The sequence below is a fragment of the Eleutherodactylus coqui genome, chromosome 2 (assembly GCF_035609145.1).
Source record: "Eleutherodactylus coqui strain aEleCoq1 chromosome 2, aEleCoq1.hap1, whole genome shotgun sequence".
Classification (NCBI taxonomy): Eukaryota; Metazoa; Chordata; class Amphibia; order Anura; family Eleutherodactylidae; genus Eleutherodactylus; species Eleutherodactylus coqui.
In genome coordinates this window covers 312349100-312371478 of record NC_089838.1, presented here as the reverse complement: position 1 = coordinate 312371478, position 22379 = coordinate 312349100, and the positions used below count along the sequence as shown (strand labels likewise).

At 44.1% G+C, this 22379-nt stretch overlaps 1 protein-coding gene across 1 annotated transcript; it reads right to left on the bottom strand.

Annotated features, from left to right (window-relative positions):
- Window positions 1-246: 246 nt before the first annotated feature.
- LOC136612854 (intercellular adhesion molecule 5-like) lies at window positions 247-21196 on the bottom strand. Its single transcript, XM_066593571.1, has 5 exons — window positions 20985-21196; window positions 13182-13457; window positions 5997-6230; window positions 2014-2286; window positions 247-444 (listed from the first exon to the last, which is right to left on the bottom strand). Exons 1-5 carry the CDS (start codon window positions 21046-21048, stop codon window positions 329-331), a joined length of 963 nt encoding a protein of 320 aa, XP_066449668.1. The 5' UTR covers window positions 21049-21196; the 3' UTR covers window positions 247-328.
- Between the last annotated feature and the right edge of the window lie 1183 nt (window positions 21197-22379).

The following is a 22379-nucleotide window of genomic DNA, read 5'->3' as shown; positions in this document are numbered from 1 at the left end:
AAAGGAATTTGACAGTCCTGCTCTAAGTCATGCACTGCAGCTCAGCCCCATGACTTCAATGAACTGCAATACCTGACACAACCTATAGACATGAGTGGCACTGTTTCACAAAACAAGGAGCTCAGTTCTTCTAATCTCATGCAACCCTCTTTAAATTCCCACTTTTAACCTAAATGAGGGTTACTGAACATCTTGTACGTCTCCGTAATGCCGTTGTTTTTCGTACATGTAAGAAACATTGCAAAATGTTTTTAAAGGAGTGTTTTATTTCCGTTTTGTCTATTTAGAAAATATCATAGTGCACATCACGTTGTATGTAATCCAAGGGTTAGAACAAATAATACAAACTTGCATATATCAACACACTTAAGAGTTCGCAGTACGCAGGTCCCGTCTTCTCAGCGCCGCTCCCTTTTGATACTTTGCTGACATCACTTTCTGGAACTGAGTAGATGAAGACAACGTTAGAAGTTGCATGATGCTATACGACACCCCCAGCCCTCTCTCAGTACAGATGGCCTATAATGTACAGTCTGTCTTGCTCCCTTTTCTAGTATGTTTTCTATCCTGTAGCCAAGGCAGTCCCATGCGACTACTATGGGGCCCTTGGAGAGAGGGGCCCTAGCTCTGATTGCACCATCCCTTTTGCTACTGGGTTGTGCATACAGATATAGGACCTTCCTCCAAAGAGGAACTGCTTTGTTGGCAAACAAGGAGGTGCGGAATGGTCCAAGTGCATGAAATGGGAAATAAACACCAGACCCTGCAGTACTGGGGGGCAAAACTAGACACCGTAATAGGGGGCTCATTTAAGTTTTCGCTGTCAGTTCTTTGTATGCCACTGCCTCCACCTACATCATTGCATGTGCAATCTTCTCATGTTTCCTGCTGAAATCTGAAATAAGTCTGTGCAGCATGGAGAGGCAGTCTAAGGGGTCGCTCACGTATTACGTGCATTGGTTTTGCGCAGGTAGTACGCAGTACCAATCTTCACATTGACTTTTAATTCTGCCTCTCATACACACAACGCAAAATGCGCATGCAAAAAACCCACAGCATGCGCTATCTTGGCGTATATTACGCACGCATACACGCCAAGATAATGTCTGGGAATTGTCGGCAATTCATTGCATACTTGCCGTGTGCTGCCGCGCAGAAGATACGCTGAGAGAGCCCTTAAGCACAGCAGATAGAACTTCCTGTGACCGCTTTCATGTAGCATGAGACTACTTTTGCATGGTGGTCACTCGCACAAGAAGTCAAGTGCTTGCTAGGCAACCCCAACTACCACATCCTGCTATATCTACTAAATGGTAGGGAGCTTACAGAAAAGAGAAACCTTCCTGATCTTGAGAGTTAATTGTCTGTTGTCAGTGCTTTGACGTAGGCTAAGGTTACACAGCTATGTTGGTCTTGCGACTAAAGATCGCTGTGTAGCCTGCGACATCGCACTGACATTCAAGTCAATGGGATTACAGGTTTCCATGACTTGCAGGTTGCAAAAGATCCATCAAGCTTGGGTTTTTTGTAACTTGCTTGTCCTGGGTGTGGCAGTCTGCAATTCACACTGTGACCTCATTAATTTGAATGGCAGTGCAATGTTGTAGGACTTTTGAAGCAGTTTTTGGTCACATGACCCTTATTCCTGCCAAGGTTGCTGTGTAGCGCTAGCTTTAGGCAAGGCCACTTTAATTATAGTGCAAGTTGTGGTCATACCCTGGGCCGTCTGGTGGCAGCGCTATTTTCAACTGTGTTTGCATCCTTTGGATACAGTAGGAAGAAGGAAAGTATCACTTTTACTCCTGACACAATGTGGCAGTAGGTGAGTATTTTTATTTTTTAGGCACAGAAAAGTTTGTAGGGAGAATGAAGGTGCTGGTGGGAGGTAAGGGTTGGAGGCAGGGTGCCCACTCATGGCATCTGTACTGCGCACCACCCCAAGGTATTAGATCGGCTTTGCTTTTAGGACATGTTTGAGTGATGTGGTGGGACATCTTCTCTATAAACACTTACCGATCTCCGGATCAAGTACAGTAATTTTTTGTGTTAGCGTCTGGACTCCATGTTTGTTTTGGACGAAGCAGAAGTAATATCCTTCATGTTCCTTCTTCACATCCTTAATATGTAGGGTCCGATTCCGGTGGTCCTGAAGAACATGGTCTGCAGTGGTGAGCCAGCTGTAGGCTGGAGGGGGTACAGCATCCACTTCACAGATCAGAGTCAAATCTGTTCCTTCCATTACGGAATCTGATGGTTCAACTCTGATGCGGTATGTGTGAGGCTTGTCTGCAAATACATAAAACAAGGTCATCATTGAGGCTAAAAATGGAAGGACAGACTTATTACTAGGTAGACCTCATAGATATGGGTCAAGAAGAGTGTTGGAGACAACAGGGCTGTGTTTGTGAAGAACTGTAAGCAGGTTGGCCCTCTGAGGGTTTGGGCTGCAGCGCTTCCTTCGCCAGATTGGGCATGATGAAGGTTAACATCTCCTCAGGTGGGAGAAGACTCACCGATTTCCAAGAGGAGGAAGCGTCTGTCCTGAGTCCAAAGGGGAGGAGGATGCTATTGGACAATACTACAGCCCGGCCAGTGGGATATGTTAGATGCAGCTGGTGCTGTTCCTGCATTAAATCACTAGGTCACCACATGATGGGATGCAGAAACGCTTTACTGAACTGAACTGGTAACAAGTAATAGTCACTCATTTAGCTGAGAACTCTTCACACTGGTCAGCAGTGGGCATCACGTGGTTTGGCTCAGTACTCAGAGTTCGTGTGGGCCTCGCTGTCCATGTGACGTCAATGCCTCGATGTATCAAACCCTGCTGGGGAAACCAATCACTGGCTCCAAGCGATATCACTAACTGATATATTTTCTGCTGCTTCTTAGTGCTGCTTCACACACACTGCTCCGCAGAGGTCCAACCTAATCACCTGACCTGAGCCAAGCGCGTGAGCACGCAACACCTGCCCCGCTTAAAGGCACCAAACTTTGCAACTTGTCACAAAGGAACATTGTACTACGTGCACACTACGCTAAAATGGGTTCCGTCACAAATTCGGCACAAAATTCCAGTGGAAATAGAGCTGCATGTAGTGCTTTTTCCTATAGTAAAATGCGAGGCAGCTGAGGGGAAGCTGAACGGACCCCATTATAGTCAATGGGGTACGTTTAGCGCTGTTCGCTTCCAGGGCAGATGTGTTCATAGGGCAGATCTGTTCTGCTGGGGGTTTCTTTCCTGCTCCCCGAAAGAAGCAGCAAAACAGAATCCCCACCACACATGTGAAAGCAGCTTTATTTGAAGCTACGGTGCAAAATTTGTAACAGGGAAAACCACTTAAGATGTATCTTCTTATATGGCGAGATGCCTTTTGGACTCCCTTAGCCCTCAGCGCACAGTTGCGACTGCTACCCCCCCTTACTATGCTCATGTTACTTCTGCTTCATTGCCTTTATAGATCTTTATGTGGAGCAGCAGTCCTACACACAAATACTACTTTATTTGTGGACATTCATACCCTGTTAGTTGTTAGTAGATTGCTTTATGTCCCCAACAATACAAGATGGCACAACTGATCTACTGCCGTGTGGAAGAGTATATGCCTCCTGTGCAGGAACTAGAATAAATCTCAGGTGGCAGGCAACCTAAACCTGGGCTCAAATATCCAGGTATTTATTTGACTTCCTGCCATGGTACTACCAAATCTAAACTATACAGGCACTAATCATGGGGTAACTCATATTCCTTTGCATCCTAATCTCCTTCCTGCAACCTGTATTTCTCCTTTTACTGCCTACAGGCTCTGTAAATGTTCACAACGTGGTATCTCATATCATACTTATTGAAAAAGTGACCAAATATGGAATTGACAAGGCGGCTGTTAGGTGGATTCACAACTGGCTGAGTGATCGTACTCAAAGAGTGGTCATAAATGGCTGCACATCCAAGTGGAAGAATGTAACAAGTGGGCACCACAAGGCTCTGTCCTGGGCCCAGTGGTGTTCAACATTTTTATAAACTACGCAGATGAGGGAATTAAGGGGAAACTGATCAAATTTGCCGACGACACAAAGCTAGGAGTGAAACTAGCACGAGAGAGAGAGAAAGAGAGGATTCAAAAAGATGTAGACAAGCTTGAACAGTGAGCGGTGACTAACAGAATGGTATTTAACAGAGAGAAAAGAAAAGTCCTACATCTGGGCAAGAAAAATGTAAAAAGCACATACAGAATGGGAGGAATTGGGCTAAGCAGCAGAACATGTAAAAAAGACTTGGATATACTAATAGATCATAGACTGAACATGAGTCAACAATGTGATACCGCAACAAAAAAGGTCAACACAATTCTGAGATGTATTAAGAGAAGCATAGAGTCTGAATCACATGAGGTAAATATCCCCCTCTACTCTTCCTTAGTCAGACCTCATCTGGGAATGTTTAGCTTGCAAAAAAGAAGGCTGAGAGGAGACTTAATAGCTGTCTACAAATATCTGAAGGGCTGTCACACTGCAGAGGGATCAGCCCTATTCTCATTTGTACAAGGAAAGACTAGGAGCAATGGGATGAAACTGGAAGGGAGGAGACACAGATTAGATATTAGACAGTGAGGGTGATCAATGAGTGGAACAGGTTACCACTGGAGGTGGTGAGTTCTCCTTCAATGGAAGTCTTCAAACAAAGGCTGGACAGATGTCTGGGATGATTTAGTGATCCTGCACTGAGCAGGGGGTTGACCCGATGACCCTGGATGTCCCTTCCAACTTTACCATTCTATGGTCAGTATATCATTGAAACAGCATGAAGGGGTAGTGGAGAAGTTGATGGAGGCACAGAAAATGGCAGAAGGAAGGAAATGAAAGCAACATATATATCTACCACTGTTGTTTTGCTACACGGTATATCTGAAATTAGCTGTATCTGGCACATATGTGGTCTAATTGTATTTACAATGTGCATAGGCATCACTCCTCTGTCTTTTAAGCCTGGTTTAGACGCAACGATTATCGCTCAAAAGATCTCTTTTGAGCGATAATCGTTGTGTGCCTTTACAGCGCAAGGTGATCGCTCAAACGTTGAGCGATCAATTTGCGCTCCGAGCGGGGTATACAGAAGACAAGTGGGGCCACTTGTCTTCTGCATCCAGCTGTTCTCTGCTCAAGCGCCCGGCTGTTATACAGCCGAGCGCTCCAAGCGGGGTATGAAGAACACAGCTCAACCGCTCTGTTCTTCATACCCCGCCTTTCTTCAGGGAGCGGGATACAGCTGAAACAATAGTATCAGCTGTATCCCACTGTGAAATCCTGATAAGGCTCATTGTTGTCTTTCAGCACGTCGATATCTCTGTCATGCCTCTTCCGCAGGAGCGATAACAATTTGGTTGCGAGAAAATCGCATAGCTGTCGCTGCTATGCGCTTGTGATTTTCTCACGTCAAAGATGCGATTTTCTTGCAAAAATGTTAACAACGCATCGCAGGTCCCGATTTTCTCGTGCGATTTTATAACGCAAGAGAATTAATTATCAGGCAGGTGTGAAGGGAGCGGTCTCTGACCCTTTTTTTGCGTAGATCTCCATGGCAGACAGAATTTTCTCGCACGCATGCATGTCGCTAGTGGCTGCTGTGCGATATTAGAAAATCGCAGACTCCATAGGGAAACATGGGCTACAAAAAAATTCGCAAATTGCGGCAGTGTAGAGCGTGCTGAGATTTTGTAACCCTGCTATCTCGCACGCTACAAAACATCGCATGTGTGGAAGAACCCATAGGAAAGCATGGGCTCCACAAATGTGATTTCTCGCAATGCGAGAAAATCGCATGAGGAAATCGCCCGTGTGGCCTTAAAAAATTTAGTTGTGGTACTTGCAATTAGTTGAGCAACTGGAAGGAAGCGTATGATGATTTTGATGTCTGTGGGGGTTGTAGCTGTCTATTAACTGGCAGATCTAGATGCTGTCTCACACCAATCACCCATTTCCTTCTTGCAGATACTTACACTGCACAGATACTGTAACGTTCTTTGACACCTCATGAAAGTTTGTAGCGCTGCAGTTGAAGTCACCGGACATATTTTTGAGTGTCGTGAATTTCTCCCCTTCCATATACGCAACACTGTTCTTTACACACACCACGGTAGGAGGCGGGAATCCTTTGGCCTTACAATGGAAGCTGTTTTCCTCGCCCTCTACCCAATCCAGCTTATCGGGACAGTCTGTAAACTCGGGTGCAGCTGAAAGAAAGTGAGAAGAATAGTCAAATTTGCTTTGTGGAAGCTTCGGCATTTATGTCAGCTGAGTAGCAACTACAGGGGTTGAAGCAATGTCGCCGGGCCCCTACACCTTCAGACCCATAAGCCAACCAGCTACGGGAGAGAAGAACATTACAGGAGGTTGGTGCATTGACTGCTTCTCAATGCATTGTTCTTCAGAGAGCTCAGGTCTAGCATTTGCCCCAGGACCACCAAGCTATACCTTTGCATGGTCTCCACATCATAAGGCTGTATTCAAAAGACTATTTTCGCATGAGTTGCCCAAGTCGGGCAGAACTCACATGGAAAATGAATCCATTCATTTAAATTGGACGGTCCAATATAGAAAAAATCGCTGCATGTCCTACTTTTGGGCAATCCTACCATTTTTTGTCCACAAGCGTTGTATGAAAATAAGAACCAAATTGTCCAATGAGCGGTTCAATCCTTGGCACTAGTCGGGCTCTCTTCTCCTCCCTCTGCATTAACTTTGTCCATTGTGAACTACTTGGCATCTTCAACTCCCTTGAGCTGGAGATGTCATGCGTTTCAGATACTGCAATAGACTGTGACTTGCCTGGCTGTGCGCATTGGGCTCGCTGATGTCATGTGCATGCAATTGACAATGGGTAGCATGAGCATGGAAGGAGGAGGCAGCTAGGACTAGTGCTGGCCCTAGGTTAGATGGCACCCAATGCAGAATTTTTTTCTGCCGCTAACCCCTTGTTATAAGAAAGAAAAGAATATATATTGCACCGAAAGGCAATCTGCCTGTATTCTGATGGTGTAGTAAGCAGCAAGATATCAGTATAGCCACACCAGAACAGCTCAGTGAGTAAACACTATACCAAATCAAGCTCATAACATAAATACAGCACCATAACCAATCTTAGTATATAAATACAATACCAGAACCAAGCTCATAACATAAATACAGTCCCAGAATGAAGCTCATAACAAATACAGTAGCAGAACTCAGTGATTACATTTGAAGGGGCAACATTTTAGGTGGCCCGCCAGTCATGCCACAAACTAACAGGTATTTCACTTACCCAGCCTGCAGTTCCCGTCTGGCGGTAGCTGCTGCTGAATCTTTGATTGATTGCTGACCTCTCCATCTCTGTGTTTGGATGTGCTACCCTGTATGCAGTGCAGACATCAATAGGAGAGGACAGCAGTCGCAGACTTGGCAATGGCTACCACCATCGTACAGGGGCCTCTAGACTGGGTGAGTGGAATGCCTGTAGGGGTGCTGCAGAGCCACAGGCCAATAGGGGGGGTAGGAGTCATTATTACTAGTGTGGACAACACAGGGGACACTATTACTACTGGAGCCACTATGGAGGGCACTATTACTACTGGGACCACCAATATAGGGGGACACTTAATACTGGGGCTACTATGGGGGCACCGGTTGTAACTGGGATTACTATGGGGGGGTCACTGTTACTACTGGGGCCACTATGCGGGGCACTAGTACTACTGGAGCCACTGTAACTTTTTGGGCCACTATTATTGGGGTGATTATTACTACTGTGGCCACTATGGAGGCACTATCACTTTTGGGGCCACTGAGGCACTCTATTACTACTTGGGTCACTATGGGGGACCCTATTACTACTGCAGCCACTGTGGGGTTCACTATTACTGGGTCACTATGAGGGTTACTGTTACTACTGGGGCCACTATGGGGAATACTAGTACTACTGGGGCCACTATGGAGGACACTATTATCACTAGGGCCACCAATATAGAGGACACTCACTACTGGGGCCACTATAGGGGTCACTATTACTACTGGGGCCACTGTAACTATTTGGGTCACTATCACTTCTGGTGCCACTATGGGATACCCTATTACTACTGGGATCACTATGGGGGACCCTATTACTAATGTGGCCACTATGGGGTTCACTATTACTGTGGTCACTAGGGGGAGGGGGTTACTGTTACTACTGGTGCCACTATGGGGGCCACTATAACTACTGGGGCCACTATGGAAGCACTATTACTACTGGAGACACTACGGGGGCTCATTATTACTACCAGAACCACTATGGGAGCACTATTACTATTGGGGTCACTATTATTACTGTTGTCATTTACTTCTGGGGCCACTATGGGTGACCCTATTACTATGGGGGATCACTGGGGATTATTACTGGGATCACAATGGGGTTCACTGGTATTACTGGGGTCATTATGGGGGTTACTTACTACTGTGGAAACAATGTGGAACCCTATTACTACAGGGGATTATTACTGGGATCACAATGGGGGTCACTATTACTACTGCGGCCACTATAGGGGTCACATATACTATACAGGCTTACAATTACAAATGGCCCTTTGAAGGCAACCATAAGATGGATGTGGCCCTTGGTGAAAATTAATTTGATACTCCTGCTCTAAAATGATTTTAGGTAAAGTCTGACCACAATATTAAACAAAGTGAATTAGTTTCAATATTTTATCTTGTGTGAGAATCCAACAGCAAGTGTTTATTTTTCCTGCAGCGCCTCCACAGGGATGCTGAAGTATTACATGCTCTTTGGTGTTGTTCTCTCTATCAGATAAGGGTCCTAAACAAGAGACCCTTCTATTAACTCAGAATTCCCCTGTTATATAACACTTGTGATAGTTCTCCTTGAAGTGTGAAACTCTTAAAGGGAACCTGTCATGACCCATACTTTAAAGGGAACCTGTCATTACCTTTGTGCTCCACAAACTACATTATGGGGCTCAAAGATGAGGGAATGGTGAGTCCGGGGAGCGGTGTTTTCTACTTGGCACAGACACAGCGCAGGAATAGGGTGCCCAGTGAGTAGAAAACTCCGCTCCCTGGACTCCCCATTCCCTCACCTTTGAACCCCATACTGTAGCTTATGGTGTGCGAAGGTGATGACAGGTTCCCTTTAAAGTATGGTAGTTCTCCATCTGTCAAGCCCATTTTCAGCTAGCAAGGAGAGATATATCATGGCTGAGAACTTCTGCAGATTTGTTCTAGCGATCGGGAAGGGTGGGCGTTGGGCTGGGGTGGGGGAGTTGTCAGCAGCCGGATACCATTGATCAAAACTTTTGGCGTATCCAAATGCATTTACACTGGAAACCCCTTTATATTAAATGTGTTATAGCTTTCTAGTAAATGTGATTGTTCTCAGCAAGAGCAACCAAGTAGTCTTGTAGATATGATACCTTTTAATGGCTAACAAAAATACATGATGTTATAGCGAGCTTTCCAACCTACTTTCTATTATACTCAGCGTTTAGAGTAAACTCTCAATCAGCCTTTTTTAAAGGCGTAGCTATAGGGGGTGCAGAAGTAGCTCTATTATAAATAACACATTATAGGTGGGGGGCTGTGTTACAGATTTTGCAATGGAGTCCAGGAACTTCAAGTTATTATACTGAAGTTACTTTGTAAGCTCCATTCTCATGTATTCTGGTACATCTAGAACAGCATGTGTCCCCCCTTCTTGTGTCAGTGACGTCTACTGGCCTTACTCCAACCACTTCAGCAAAATCAATGCAAGGAAAGCTGAATACAGAGTGAATCTTGGCCTTTTTCGGATACAACAAGCCTTCTCTACACTGGATGTGAACTAATGAAATCCTAAAATAACAAAAAGTTCCAAGACTGAAAAAAAAAAATCTGCTGTAGATATGAGAAACTGGTCTGCAACAAGTTCTGGATGAGTCATGTACTCTGTTCCTTGCCAAGATTCCTCCACACATGGGCCGGTGCCTGGCATTGTAGGGCGCGCCGAGTGTGGTAGAGAATAACAGTATTCAAAGGAGGTTGGAGGAGGTTAAGTCATGTTGTACAGTAGCAATGGTAGAGCTGCTCATTGAAGTGTATTTAGGGGTATAGCTATCAGGTGTGGTGAAGTATAAGTCACACCCGAGTCCTGATGTCCAAGGGGGCTCACAGGCTTCTCTGACAAGAATGATAAATGTTACATGGTAGGTACTATTGTGAACCCATTGTCAAATACAATGACCAGCATGCCCATAGATTAGACAAACAGCTCATTGATTTGAAAGAGAACAATGTAATGCTTCATTTCACCTGTGGAGGTGCTGCAGGGAATTGAACACTTTGAACCAGGCTTGTCTGCAAATTACTGTTGTTCACTGTGGTTTCCAGTTGTAATTAAGTTACTATAATTCTAAAAAAAGGGATTGCCCAAAGTGGACAACCCCTGTAAGTACTAAATTAATGCATGCTCAATGGAAAACCATATGCAAATCACTCGTTCTTTACAGACAGTACCATCATTGCAGTTTCCCATAGAAGCAATACTAAGAACATGAGGAGGACATTAAAAGGTAGATTTTAATGTTTTTTTTGCTCCTTCCTTCGAATATAAGATGAAAAGGTTGCATTTGGACAATCAGTGATATTTCTGCCTAAAGGCTTCTATAGTCACAATATTGTTTTCCTGAATGAGGAATTCCTAGCTGAACGTCCAAATGCACCCCAAGAACCAGCCATGCAAATTCCTTATTTTAGGGTTATCATTCCTTGCAATAAGAGATAACATGCAAATTAAGGTATGAAGGTTCTTAACTAGAGATGATCGAGCACGCTCGGATAAAGCAGTTACTCGAGCGAGCATCGCTCTTCTCAAGTAACTGCTTATTGGTCTGAGCAGGCTCAGAGGGGCGGCGGGGGTGAGTGGGGGGTAGCGGGGGGGAGAGTGAGAGAGATCTCTCTCTCTCTCTACCCCCCACTAAACCCGCCCCCCCCCCCGAGCCTGCTTGGACCAGTAAGCTGTTACTTGAGAAGAGCGATGCTCGCTTGAGTAACTGCTTTATCTGAGCATGATCGCTCATCTCTATTCTTAACTTAAACATGTACCCCAAGAACTGTACTATTTTTATGCTACAGAATCACAGGTTGCCCCTGCCTACCCCCCCCCCTATTGAATGGGTTGTCTGAATTGTTTCATGTTAAAATCCCATTCCCCATGCAGTAACATAACAAATAGGCATATATTCACCTGCCCGACTCACTGCTTCTCGGTGCTTGCGCCCTTCGTTTGTTTACAGACTGCAGTCCCGCCTATTTAAAGGACGACACAGGCTACTGCAGCCAATGACAAAGCTTAGAGAATGATCGCTGATCTCGGTCATTGGCTGCAGCAGCCTGTGATATCCTGTAAACCGGCTGAAGCACCCTGTACCCTGTTAGAGGGCCGACCTGGAGCGGCGGCGTGAAAGAAGCAGGGAGCTGGGAGAAGTGAGTATATGCCTATTTGTTATGTTACTTCATATAAAACCAGGGATTTAACATAAAAAAACAAATCTGACAACCCCTTTAAACTCACCCACTGAGCTGTGGCTCACCTATACTTAGACCAGTGCTTTGAAGTGTGTCTCAATACACTGTGCATCCTTGTTGGGTAAGAAATGGTACTGTTTCTCCTTGAGGAAAGCAACAAGTAGCCATAAGGAAATTTATAGGCCATGCAATGGTCCCTGGGAATTTTGGTATGCAAATGGGAGGTGGTATAATGTCTCTGGAGTGCCACCTATTGGAAGGTAAAGAGGAAAGTAATGTATCCACGCTCCAAAGAGGGATCAGTGCGAATGTTAGTATGAGTATAGTAAATGAAATTTAGACTCACCTGGTGTGGGGAACCCATCTACACGACAGGTTTCCACACCGAAGGTCCAAGTAGGTTTCTAGGAATGGTCAGTGACACCAGGATATAGATAGATAGCTTGATGACTAACCTCTTCATTAACTCAATATGGAGAGGGGAGTGGAGGAGGGAGAAGTTAACAGCGTTTATACCCTGTACTGAGATGTGTCTATTGGGCTTGAGAAAGGCGTGAGAGCACACCGAAATGTGTTGCCTGCCATTCTGTAGGCTACCTGCCATTCTTGTATATTTTATGTTAGTTATATTAATGCTACTACATGGAATATCTGACTTATTGGAGCTACAAACACACCTGGATGAAGAGGAGACCTGCTGTCCCTTAGGTCTCCTCTGTGAAGTAAGCTCCTTATACTTAACTTACACTTATTCACTTGTGGTCAAGCACACCCAGAAGCGCAGGAGCCTTTTACTTTTCTCTACCTATTGAAAGGTAGCTTTAAAAGGACTTTTACTTAAAGGGAAGCTATCTGCCAATAATTGTCACTGAAGAGTTATTATACCACCTTCATCTTAGGAGAAACATGGCACATACCAACAAAGGTGGAGCACCACTGTCCAGGAGGAAGTTGGTTCCCTGAAGTCCAGTAGGTCTCAACATCTACCCAAGTATGTGAGGTATTGAGCAGAATCTTATCCTCAACCTCATCAAAGACTTGTTATGAACTGCCACGTCAAGTACAAGCCAAGTCCTTTCGCCCAGCATCGGTATTCAATCTCACCTGTGGCTAAATGGATGCAAATTACTAATTTATCATAGCCATGCACCACATGGAAAGTTCTCTTAGGAGAATGGAGGCTGTTGTAGCAGCAAGGTAAGGTAGGGTCTCCTGGTGCAAGCACCGAGTCATAACTGACTCCTAGGGTGACGTCACATCGTGACATTTTCTTAGCAGACTGTTTTTGAGGGTGCTCTGCCATTGCCTTCCCCAGTCATCTTTTTGCCCCCCCCCACCCCAGCAAGATGGGTACTCATTTTACTGACCTTGGAAGGATGGAAGGCTGAGTCAACCTTGAGCTGGCTACCTGAACCACGCAGCCTTCAGGTCGTGAGCAAGAGCTTAGGACTGCATTTCTGCTGCCCTAGCACTCCGTATACATGGTTTCTCCAGGTATAAAACCATTGTTCTCAAGAAGCAATCTCAGCTAAACCATCCTAGGCACCAAAGCATTTGGAAATTCCCCTTTTAAAATATTTTTCCCCTGGGACTAGTATGGGCTTGGCGATGGACTGTACTGTTTTACTCAGCTCTGATTATATACATACTTTGAATATTCAGCTTTTGAGGTTTGCTCTTGGTCCTGAACTGTGCCTCGCAGGATAACTCCAGCTCGTGCATGTCATTAGTGACCTCCAGTGTGCAGGTGATATTAGGGAGATTTCCCTTGTAAGCAACACAGTTTTTGAGTTTTTCCTCTGTGACGATCCTTAATTCCACATCCAGACGTTGGCATTCACTGGAGGGCAGCACACAGGTGACCTTTGTTTCTTCATTAATTTCTATCTTGTCTTCTAGGCTTATTATGGGAATTGGAAGCAGAGCTGTTGGAAGGGGAGAAATAGAAAGTTGACATAAGAATAGACATGACAAGAACACAAAACAACATCTAATGCTGCCAGAACCAGTGATTATCCCCAGAGTGGTTTGCAATCAACACAAGTTAACTGTACTGTTCTTGACCAAATTGAATGCCTACCCTTGAGTAGCATTAGTGGAAACAATGGCATTTGAGTGATAATCATTGTGTGTAAATGCTTCCATCTTTCATTCTTCGGCTGAACAATGATTTCCAGGTGAGCATAAAATCCATTGTTTAGCCGGAGAGAGACAGCAGGGATTGCACACTGTGTTCTGCAGGGAGCAGCTGATTATATGGTATTCAGCTGGCATCCCCATGTGAGAACAAAAAAGCTGTGTGCAGAGAACAGACCACCTGCTGAGTTCCACAAGCAGCTCCTGGGGGCTCATCTACATGCAAATGAAGCTGATAAAGTGCTAATGGGCATTAGTGCCCATTAGTACTTTATGCAAAATGATCGCTGAAACTGTCAATCTTTCAATCATTTGAAAGATTGTCTTTGTGTGTAAATGAGCCTTAAGTGGACGCTCCAGTGGTCAGGTGTGGGGAAATATTGTATCACTTTTCTATGAACCTGTCCGTAGATCAGGCAGGGTTTTTTTTTTTGAAGATTAAAGATAGTTTTCCAGGTCTATGATGTAGTGATTGATGTACATACCCAGATACACAGTTATAGCAGGTATCTCTGCCAGAGCATTGCTGGGACTTGTAAGTGGAATTCACAGCATAAAAGAATAGTTACATGGGGTATGTCTTATTAAAACAATGCATTAGATGGGCCCTCTGGGAAAATATAACAGTTAACCAGTAGAGTCTTGTTAGACGCAGTGGTGCATTTGGTAAGAAGATGCTATTATATATAAGTTCTACACAATAGGCTTAAACTACATCCATACTGGATTTGTAATGTATTCATAAGCCCCCATTAACTCAATGGAGTCCATAAGAGTGTTATTTTGGCCTCCTTTGGTTTGCCATATGATGATATACTTTTTTTTCTGCTTTATAAAATAGCGCAGTCTAGTCCTATAGGATAAGTGATTAAAGTCTAATCGGTGGGGGGCTCACCACTAAGACTCCCTCTGGTCCTGTGAATGGGGGTCCCAAGTCCCTCTTTAATCCTCATTGCAAGCTCGCTGTACCCACCATTAGTGGAGATTGAGTGGAGCAGTAGTTGCACATGTATGGTGCCATTGCCTTAATTTCAATGGAGCTGATGGAAATAGCTAAGCACAAAAGCTAGGGTATCTCCAGCAGTCCAACTGAAAATAAATGGAGCAGCACCGTGCATGCTGGACCGCCGCTCCAATCAATTTCCTCCTCACTGCGAATGTGTTGTCAGTACACAGTGACGAGGAGGACATGGGACCTTGGCTCTTGGGACCCCCACCGATCAGACTTTTATCACCTATTCTAAAAATAATAAAAGTCAGTTCTTGTACAACTCCTTTAACATGGAAGGCTATGGGCGATGTATGCTACTGTATGCCTAGTCAGTGACATACGTCGGAGGCATTCGTCTTGTGGTATACATTGGGAAATCCTCCCAATGTAGACCTCTGACGTACTCTGCAAAAACAGTGTGCATTGACCTTTGGTGTTATAGATGGCAACACTAACTTGCCTTGCTATATATATGGATGTCTTATACTCTATGCAAATGTATTGGTAAGAATTTTCTCATGGATTTCTACAGTATTGGCAAGTAGCCCATTGGTCCAATTATTCATTTTCCATTTTTTCGGAAGAAAATGATTACCGGCCCGTAGGCAATGGTTTTAGGGTTGAATACCTGTGTAGAATGGAGTGTGAAAGAGCACTGCACATTTTTCAGAATCAGCGACAAAATAACTCAGAGGCATGTGGCGGTACAGTATGGCTTAGACAGTATGGGCCTGTACAATACAGATCTCTGATATGGCCATAACTTTGGAGCCTCACATTGGCATAGGGGCGTAACTATATGGGATGCAGGGGATGCGGTTGCACCCGGGCCCATGAGCCTTAGGGGGCCCATAAGGCCTCTCTTTTCCATATAGGGAGCCCAGTACTATGAATAAAGCATTCTAGTAGGGGGCCCTGTTACAGGTTTTGCATGGGGGCCCGGGAGCTTCAAGTTACGCCTCTGCATTAGCATAATATTGCCAAAACTTTCATATTAATGTTACCTAGATAATGGCCACAAACAGAACCAAATAAGAGCTGCCTCCGTAATGCTGCTATACAGTCCCTACATAATACTACCACAGAGTGTCAATATAACCGTTCGGTATAGCGCCCTAGTGTTACCATCCCATAGCACTGCTAATTACATTTTATAGGAGGGACACAAAGGACATATTTGGAACTCTTTTGGTGTGGACACAATGGCAAGCATGGTCTCCATGGTGCTAGAATTCGTTTATTAAAACGTTCTGTAAAAATAACAACCTGAGTCATAAAATAGCAACATTTTCAGAGGAATGCTAGATTTGCCCAGAATATGGCAAATGGACATCCTGGATTTGTATTTAAGTTGCTCTGGAATAACAGAGACATGATACACATCCATTGTTTAAGGTGACAGATTTCCACTGCTCCTTGTCTGACTCACACACAGTCATCTCTTCCTATCATTGCACCTGCATGTCCATAAGGGTTGGAACGAACCCCATTACAGTCCCCTTTGGAAGCATCATGATACTTTTCATTTTTCTTTCCATGTTTGTTACATTCCCGTGTTGAACTTTCTTTAGCAGATACAGTGCACACAAAGGAAAAAATCAGGGATGGGACTGAGTGTGGTCTGGACCCATGGGCAATAAAGGCCATGGTCCTCCTACTAACCATCAAAGTTATGACTCACTGGAGCCAAAAGAAGCTTGAAAAGTATTTTTTGGAAGCATTGCACCTATGCTTTCACAAGTGCTGAATCTAACCTGACAGATATGATATGGGCTCCTTGGCTATGGGGAAAATGCCCAAATAATCTGAAATTGTTTTGTAACTTCAGCATGGGAGTTGTGTTGGGATTTAACCAGAACACTGTAGAGTGACACTCAGCAATCAGGGGGTTAGTACTATAGAAGAAGACCATGCAGTTGCTAAGGGGCAACTAGAAAAAGGAAGCCTGGACAAAGTTGGATGCAATGGATGTACATTCTTGTTAGCAACCAGAGTGTAAGGGGGTAATGCGATGTTATGTGATGTTTTTGTCTGGTGTGACATGAGAAACCCCTAGTGATCAGTTCTCACTACTAGTGATGGGGTGGGCACACATTTCTTATGCATTAGCCAATACAGGAGAAATGTGGTATTGCACAGTCCCCATTCAAATGAATGGGCAACCATGTAATATCTGGCCATGCTAAGTAGCTCACAATGAGAGACACCGTGGAGTAGCTCTCTACTCTGACTAATAAAGGAGAGTCAACACAAATCCCGCTCTATGACCTACAAATGCCCTAATAAGTCATATGGACAGGGATTGTCCTACTAGATTCTCCATCAAGGCTCCGTGCAGATCTGCATTGTGGTTTCCATTTATTACATACACAGTTTGTGGATGTGTTCTCAGTGGGAAGAGAGGAATACGCTGCTGTCAGACACCTCTGGTGGTTGCATATCGCCTTTGAGAACAAAGGATCGGTCATATTGAAATTCAACATGCCCAAACCTTTTGCCCCAACACCTGCCAAACGTATGTTAAATGTACATCTAATACAGTTCTAATACACATTAGATGGTTGGTAGAGATGAGTGAGTATACTTGCTAAGGTACATTACTCGAGCGAGTAGTGCCTTAGCCGAGTATCTCCCCGCTCGTCTCTAAAGATTCGGGGGCTGGCGGGGGGTGAGGAGCGGCGGGGGAGAGTGGGGAGGAATGGAGGGAAGATCTCACTCTCCCTCTTTTCACCCCGCTCCCCGCCGCAACTCACCTGTCACCCACACCGGCCCCCGAATCTTTAGAGACGAGCGGGGAGAAACTCGCTCATCTCTAATGGTTGACTTGTTCCGCCAAAGTCAGTGGGTTCGGCCGACCTTAGTCATATGTATATGACCTTCTTAAGACGATCTCCACTCAGAGCGGATTTGCTGCGGACTTTCCATATAAAACCTCCGTACGGAAAATCCGTGGCATTTATAGTAGCAGCAAAGTGGTTGTGATTTTCAGGATCTCGTAAACACGTTGCAGAAAAAATCCGCTACCGACATTGCACAGTAAATCCATCTCAAGTGGACATACTTCAGGCTAGCACCGTGTATTGCCTTGACTTTACTTATACAGCCTTCTACTTCTCTAGTGTTTAATACTGGATAAACCCAACTGTCAGTAAAATAAGCAACAGTTTTAGTACAAAAGAAAACCCATATATGGAAATTGGTCTACACAAAGGAAAAGAATCCAAGACTATACCCAAGTCTGCTGAAAGTGGTCTATATGTGTACACGGATCGTCAATAGGACCACATAGAAATGTTAGCAATGTCACGTCTTTCATTCTTCCAAATATTGTATCAGAAACAACAGAGGAGTTTGTAAGGCAGGACTAAATAGAAAGGGGAATGAATGACATCTACATGGTTAACTGTAGTACTTAAAGGGGTATTCCCATCCCATAGATATGCCATAAATGTGGGACCCACCTATGGGACAGGCACCCCTGTCCAGAAAAGGGTTACCCTGACCCTGGTGACTGTGTCTTAATGCAAACATCTGAACTGGCTGTTCTACACTATTTCCATAACTGTCATAGAAGTGAATGGGAGTTACGGAAACTGTGTAGAACTGCCAGTACGGCTGTTTCTGTAATCCCGGACACCTCTGGCTGGAATTGACATCTTAGTTTGGCTGAAATGCAAATATCCCTTTAAAACGAGCCACATAATATGAAAGCAAAGGTCTTAAAGGGACTTTCAGTGTTTTTTTGCATAAATAGTGCTTATTTGCCTTTTGGATGAAGAGTTTTACAACTTTTTAAAGTACTTCGTGTGTCAAATCCTCACCATTATAGATCAGTGCACAGTAGGGTAATTTGGGGCAATGTGCTGTCCGTGGAATTCCGCAGATGGCGAATGGCCCCATTATAGCCTCTGAGGCTATGTACATGGACGTTTTTTCACACAAAATGATAGTTTGAATGGAAATTTTCATGGTATATCCTATTCCTGTCCATTTCACGGACGAGAAATAGGACATGCCAGTGCATGTAAGTCTGCACTGTCTGCGTACATTGATCAGCACTCGGACTAGTGGTCATGCACTGTCTGATGTAAGTTGCCTCCAAATCTCTTGGGTGCAACTCACAGTTATGGCTAGTGTGCACCCAGCCTTAAAGCAACCCTCTGGGACTGGACAAAAAAACATTGGTAGTCTAAGACTGCTGCTCTGACTGGTCAGCACTGCTCGTGTGGGCAGATCTGGTCAATGAAAGCAGGTGTGGTGTCTTAGACTACTGATGCATACTAATACACAGTGTGCATCAGGTAGTCAGAGAAGCTGTTGTCCAGGCCCAAAGGGTCACTTTGAAGTTATTTGGTTTTTGGTGTAAAAAAAGTCACACAACTGTCAAAAATTTGCAACTATTTGCCCCTTTCCTGCTGTCCTCGCCTCTTTGGTAAAAAGTGGGTGGGGCTGTCCAGAGCCCCTCTGATTTACTATAGTTTACGCCAAAAAATGGTAGAAATTATAGTGGAAATCCATGCTTAGTCATAGCTGGTGTAGATTTAAGGTCTTGCGTAAGAATTGCAGAAAATGTGACAAATGCATTAAGAGGTGTGTGCCTCCTAACACATAAGGCGGGCATCTTACGCCAGTAGCATTTCTCTAAAACCAGACAATTAAATGCTTGTCTTAAGCTAAGTTCACACTATTATGGGAGTAGGAAAATTAAGTCCTTGCCACAAAGGATCCACCCTATGACTATAATAGGGTCCATACGGCGCCCGTTATGCTGCTCGGCACTTTCCCAGGTGTCCGTGTGTTGTCCAAAGCGAGTTGCACTCTCAGGAAAGTGTGTACTCGGGCTAAGTAGTAGAACTTTTCATTACATAATTATTAGAGAAGTTTACTGATATGGCCTGCTTGAGGCCACTTACAGAGATCACCTCCCAATTTAAGGTTCTCATCACCCATTTAAGTGGGGATGAGACCATCCTGGCATGGGTGCCTTTTCCAGGGGTCCCATAGTAGACACTTGAACTGGAACGAACGCTCTGGATAGACATGCAGATGGGGTGTATATTAGTAAGCTTCACCCCATTCATTGTATTACATTACAAAACCCCACTAAGCTGGCCAGAGACATACTGTAAATCCCATAGCTTTGGGCAGGGCTTGTCGACAATCTGTTAGTACTGTACATAGACAACAGAAATCTCTGCCAGCCATTGGATCTCAGAGGAAAAGTAGATAAATCATGCTGGGTTACTGCGACTGACCTTTCCATTGATTTCACTCATGATGATAAGTGGCTGCCACTTTCCCCAACTCACATCATAGACATATCATAAATAGGGTGTGTATATCAATGGGTTCAAGTGAGGGTAATAGTACCTTCAAATGACAAATATATCTCTACGACGTGTCCATGATAACTGGATTAAGACCATGCTGGATATAAGAAATTACATTGCAGCTTCTGTATGCACAATAGGAGCCATATACATTAGATTACGCATCATTCCCTGGTGACAGCTTTAGATTTACCTTTAGATCTGCCCCCAGTCCAGAGAAGAGACCTCCATACACTTTTGTGCCAGTTATGTGGAGCACCTACTTCATCAAGGTTGGTCTAGGCCAGTAGAGGAACCTTCTGTAGACCCAGGCTTTGACATGAGAATCAGCCAAAGACAAGCCAATGTGAAACTGATGGTAAAGCAGGTCATGTACTGCTGGGGGCCAATAATAAAATTATAATGAAATCAAGGGGAAACATATTGATGGGTCCTCAAAATAATTTCCTCTGGTAACTCCAAGGTACTGGGGTCTTAAAATGCCCACACACAATAGTCCTTGTTTTGTGTTTAGCAGGTGCTCCAACGTAGAAGAACATATACATTCAAGTGTTCTTCCAGTCGCCATAAACCCTTAAGATGTCTCCAAGGGGACAGACATAATAGGAACCAGGTCCCTAATTGAGTCTTTTTACTTGAGTTGGGACTAGCCCGCCCTATACCAGGGAGGTTTCTCCTTGACTCTATGCCAATCTCAGCTTTTTCGTCTTTCTTTTTTCTATGCTTTTCCACAAAACATTCTTTTCAGAAACCCAAAAGGTTACAGCGTTCCTCTGTACAGCTCTGCATAGCATCCCACAGACTGGGGGAAACCACAAAACTGCAAGTATAAAAAGGTTCCACAGCTACAAAGTTACTAAACAGCTCCAAATCTCATTATTGCTCCATCCAACCGTCACCTCATGTTGTCACCTAACGAGCCCGAAAATTGAAAAGTAATGACATTCCCATAAGAGATTAACCATACAGATTCTGCATGCCAGGATAGAGCTTACCATGCACTCTGCAAATTCTGAGAACTGTGATGATGACCAGAGACCAGACACAGGAGACCTCCATAGTGAGAAGATTGTAGAAGATCTAAGGTGTCCCAGAAGAACTTGTAGGCTCTGACTAGTTATCAGAGGCGGACCAGGAAGATCTGCTTGTCTCACAGCTTTAGGAGGTTGCAGTGCTGCAGGCTATGGAATAAACTGCTAGTAAAACTGTTGAAAGAGGTTTATTATGACACGTGTTATGATGAAAGGGTGGGATTGTTTAGAGCAACAGTAACCATTTATGGAACATTGACAGAAAAGCCAGAGGGAGACGTTTTGTAATGAGTCACATAGGACTGTTATATGCAGAGGGAGGATATATGGAGTAACAGGAGGAGATATAGAGGGAGGATATATGAAGTATTAGGGGAAGGATACATGAAGTAATAGGAGAAGATATAGGGAGAGAGTATATGGAATAGTCGGAGGAGATATAGGGGGAGGATATATGAAATAATACGAGGAAAAATAGGAGAGGTAATATGAGGAGATATAGAGAAGGTTATATAGAGTAATAGGAGGAGATATAGGGAGGTTATATGGAGAAATCGGAGGAGATATAGGGGGAGGTTATATGGAGTAACAGGAGGAGATATAGAGGGAGGATATATGAAGTATTAGGGGAAGGATACATGAAGTAATAGGAGAAGATATAGGGAGAGAGTATATGGAATAGTCGGAGGAGATATAGGGGGAGGATATATGAAATAATACGAGGAAAAATAGGAGAGGTAATATGAGGAGATATAGAGAAGGTTATATAGAGTAATAGGAGGAGATATAGGGAGGTTATATGGAGAAATTGGAGGAGATATAGGTATAGTAATAGTAGGGGATATAGGAGAAGTTATATGGAGTAATAGGAGGAGATGTAGGGGGAGGTTATATAGAGTAATAGGAGGAGATATAGAGGGAGGTTATATGGAGGGGAAATGGGGAGGGGAAATGGGGAGGCTATATGGAGTAATAGGAAAAGATATAGGGGAGGTTGCATAGAGCAATAGGTGGGGATATAGGGGGTTTTATATAGAGTAATAGGAGGAGATATACAGGGAGGTTATATGGAAAAGTAGGAGGAAATATAGGGAGAGGTTATATTAAGTAATAAGAGGAGATATAAGGGAGGACATATGGAGTAATACGAACAGTGTGAAGATATAGAGAGTGATAGAAGGAGATATGGGGGGAGGTTGTTTGGAGTAATAGGAGGATATATATGGGAGCGGTTACCATGGACAGAGATGGTGCAAATAAGGAAGATGCAGCAAGACCTCTGCGGCGCCACCCATTAGAAGGCAGCATTCATGCAAGTCAATGTTAGACTCTTTATACAAGCCGTGCAACAATGACTTG

Bases quoted from the DNA above. Each gene is read 5' to 3' on its own strand.
- LOC136612854 (XM_066593571.1), bottom strand. From the start codon at position 21,048: ATGGAGGTCTCCTGTGTCTGGTCTCTGGTCATCATCACAGTTCTCAGA. The intron at 13,458-20,984 runs GTAAGCTCTATC...CCCTTCCAACAG, and splicing joins CAGAATTTGCAGAGTGCATG to CTCTGCTTCCAATTCCCATA. The intron at 6,231-13,181 runs GTATGTATATAA...ACTTTCTTTCAG, and splicing joins TCAAAAGCTGAATATTCAAA to CTGCACCCGAGTTTACAGAC.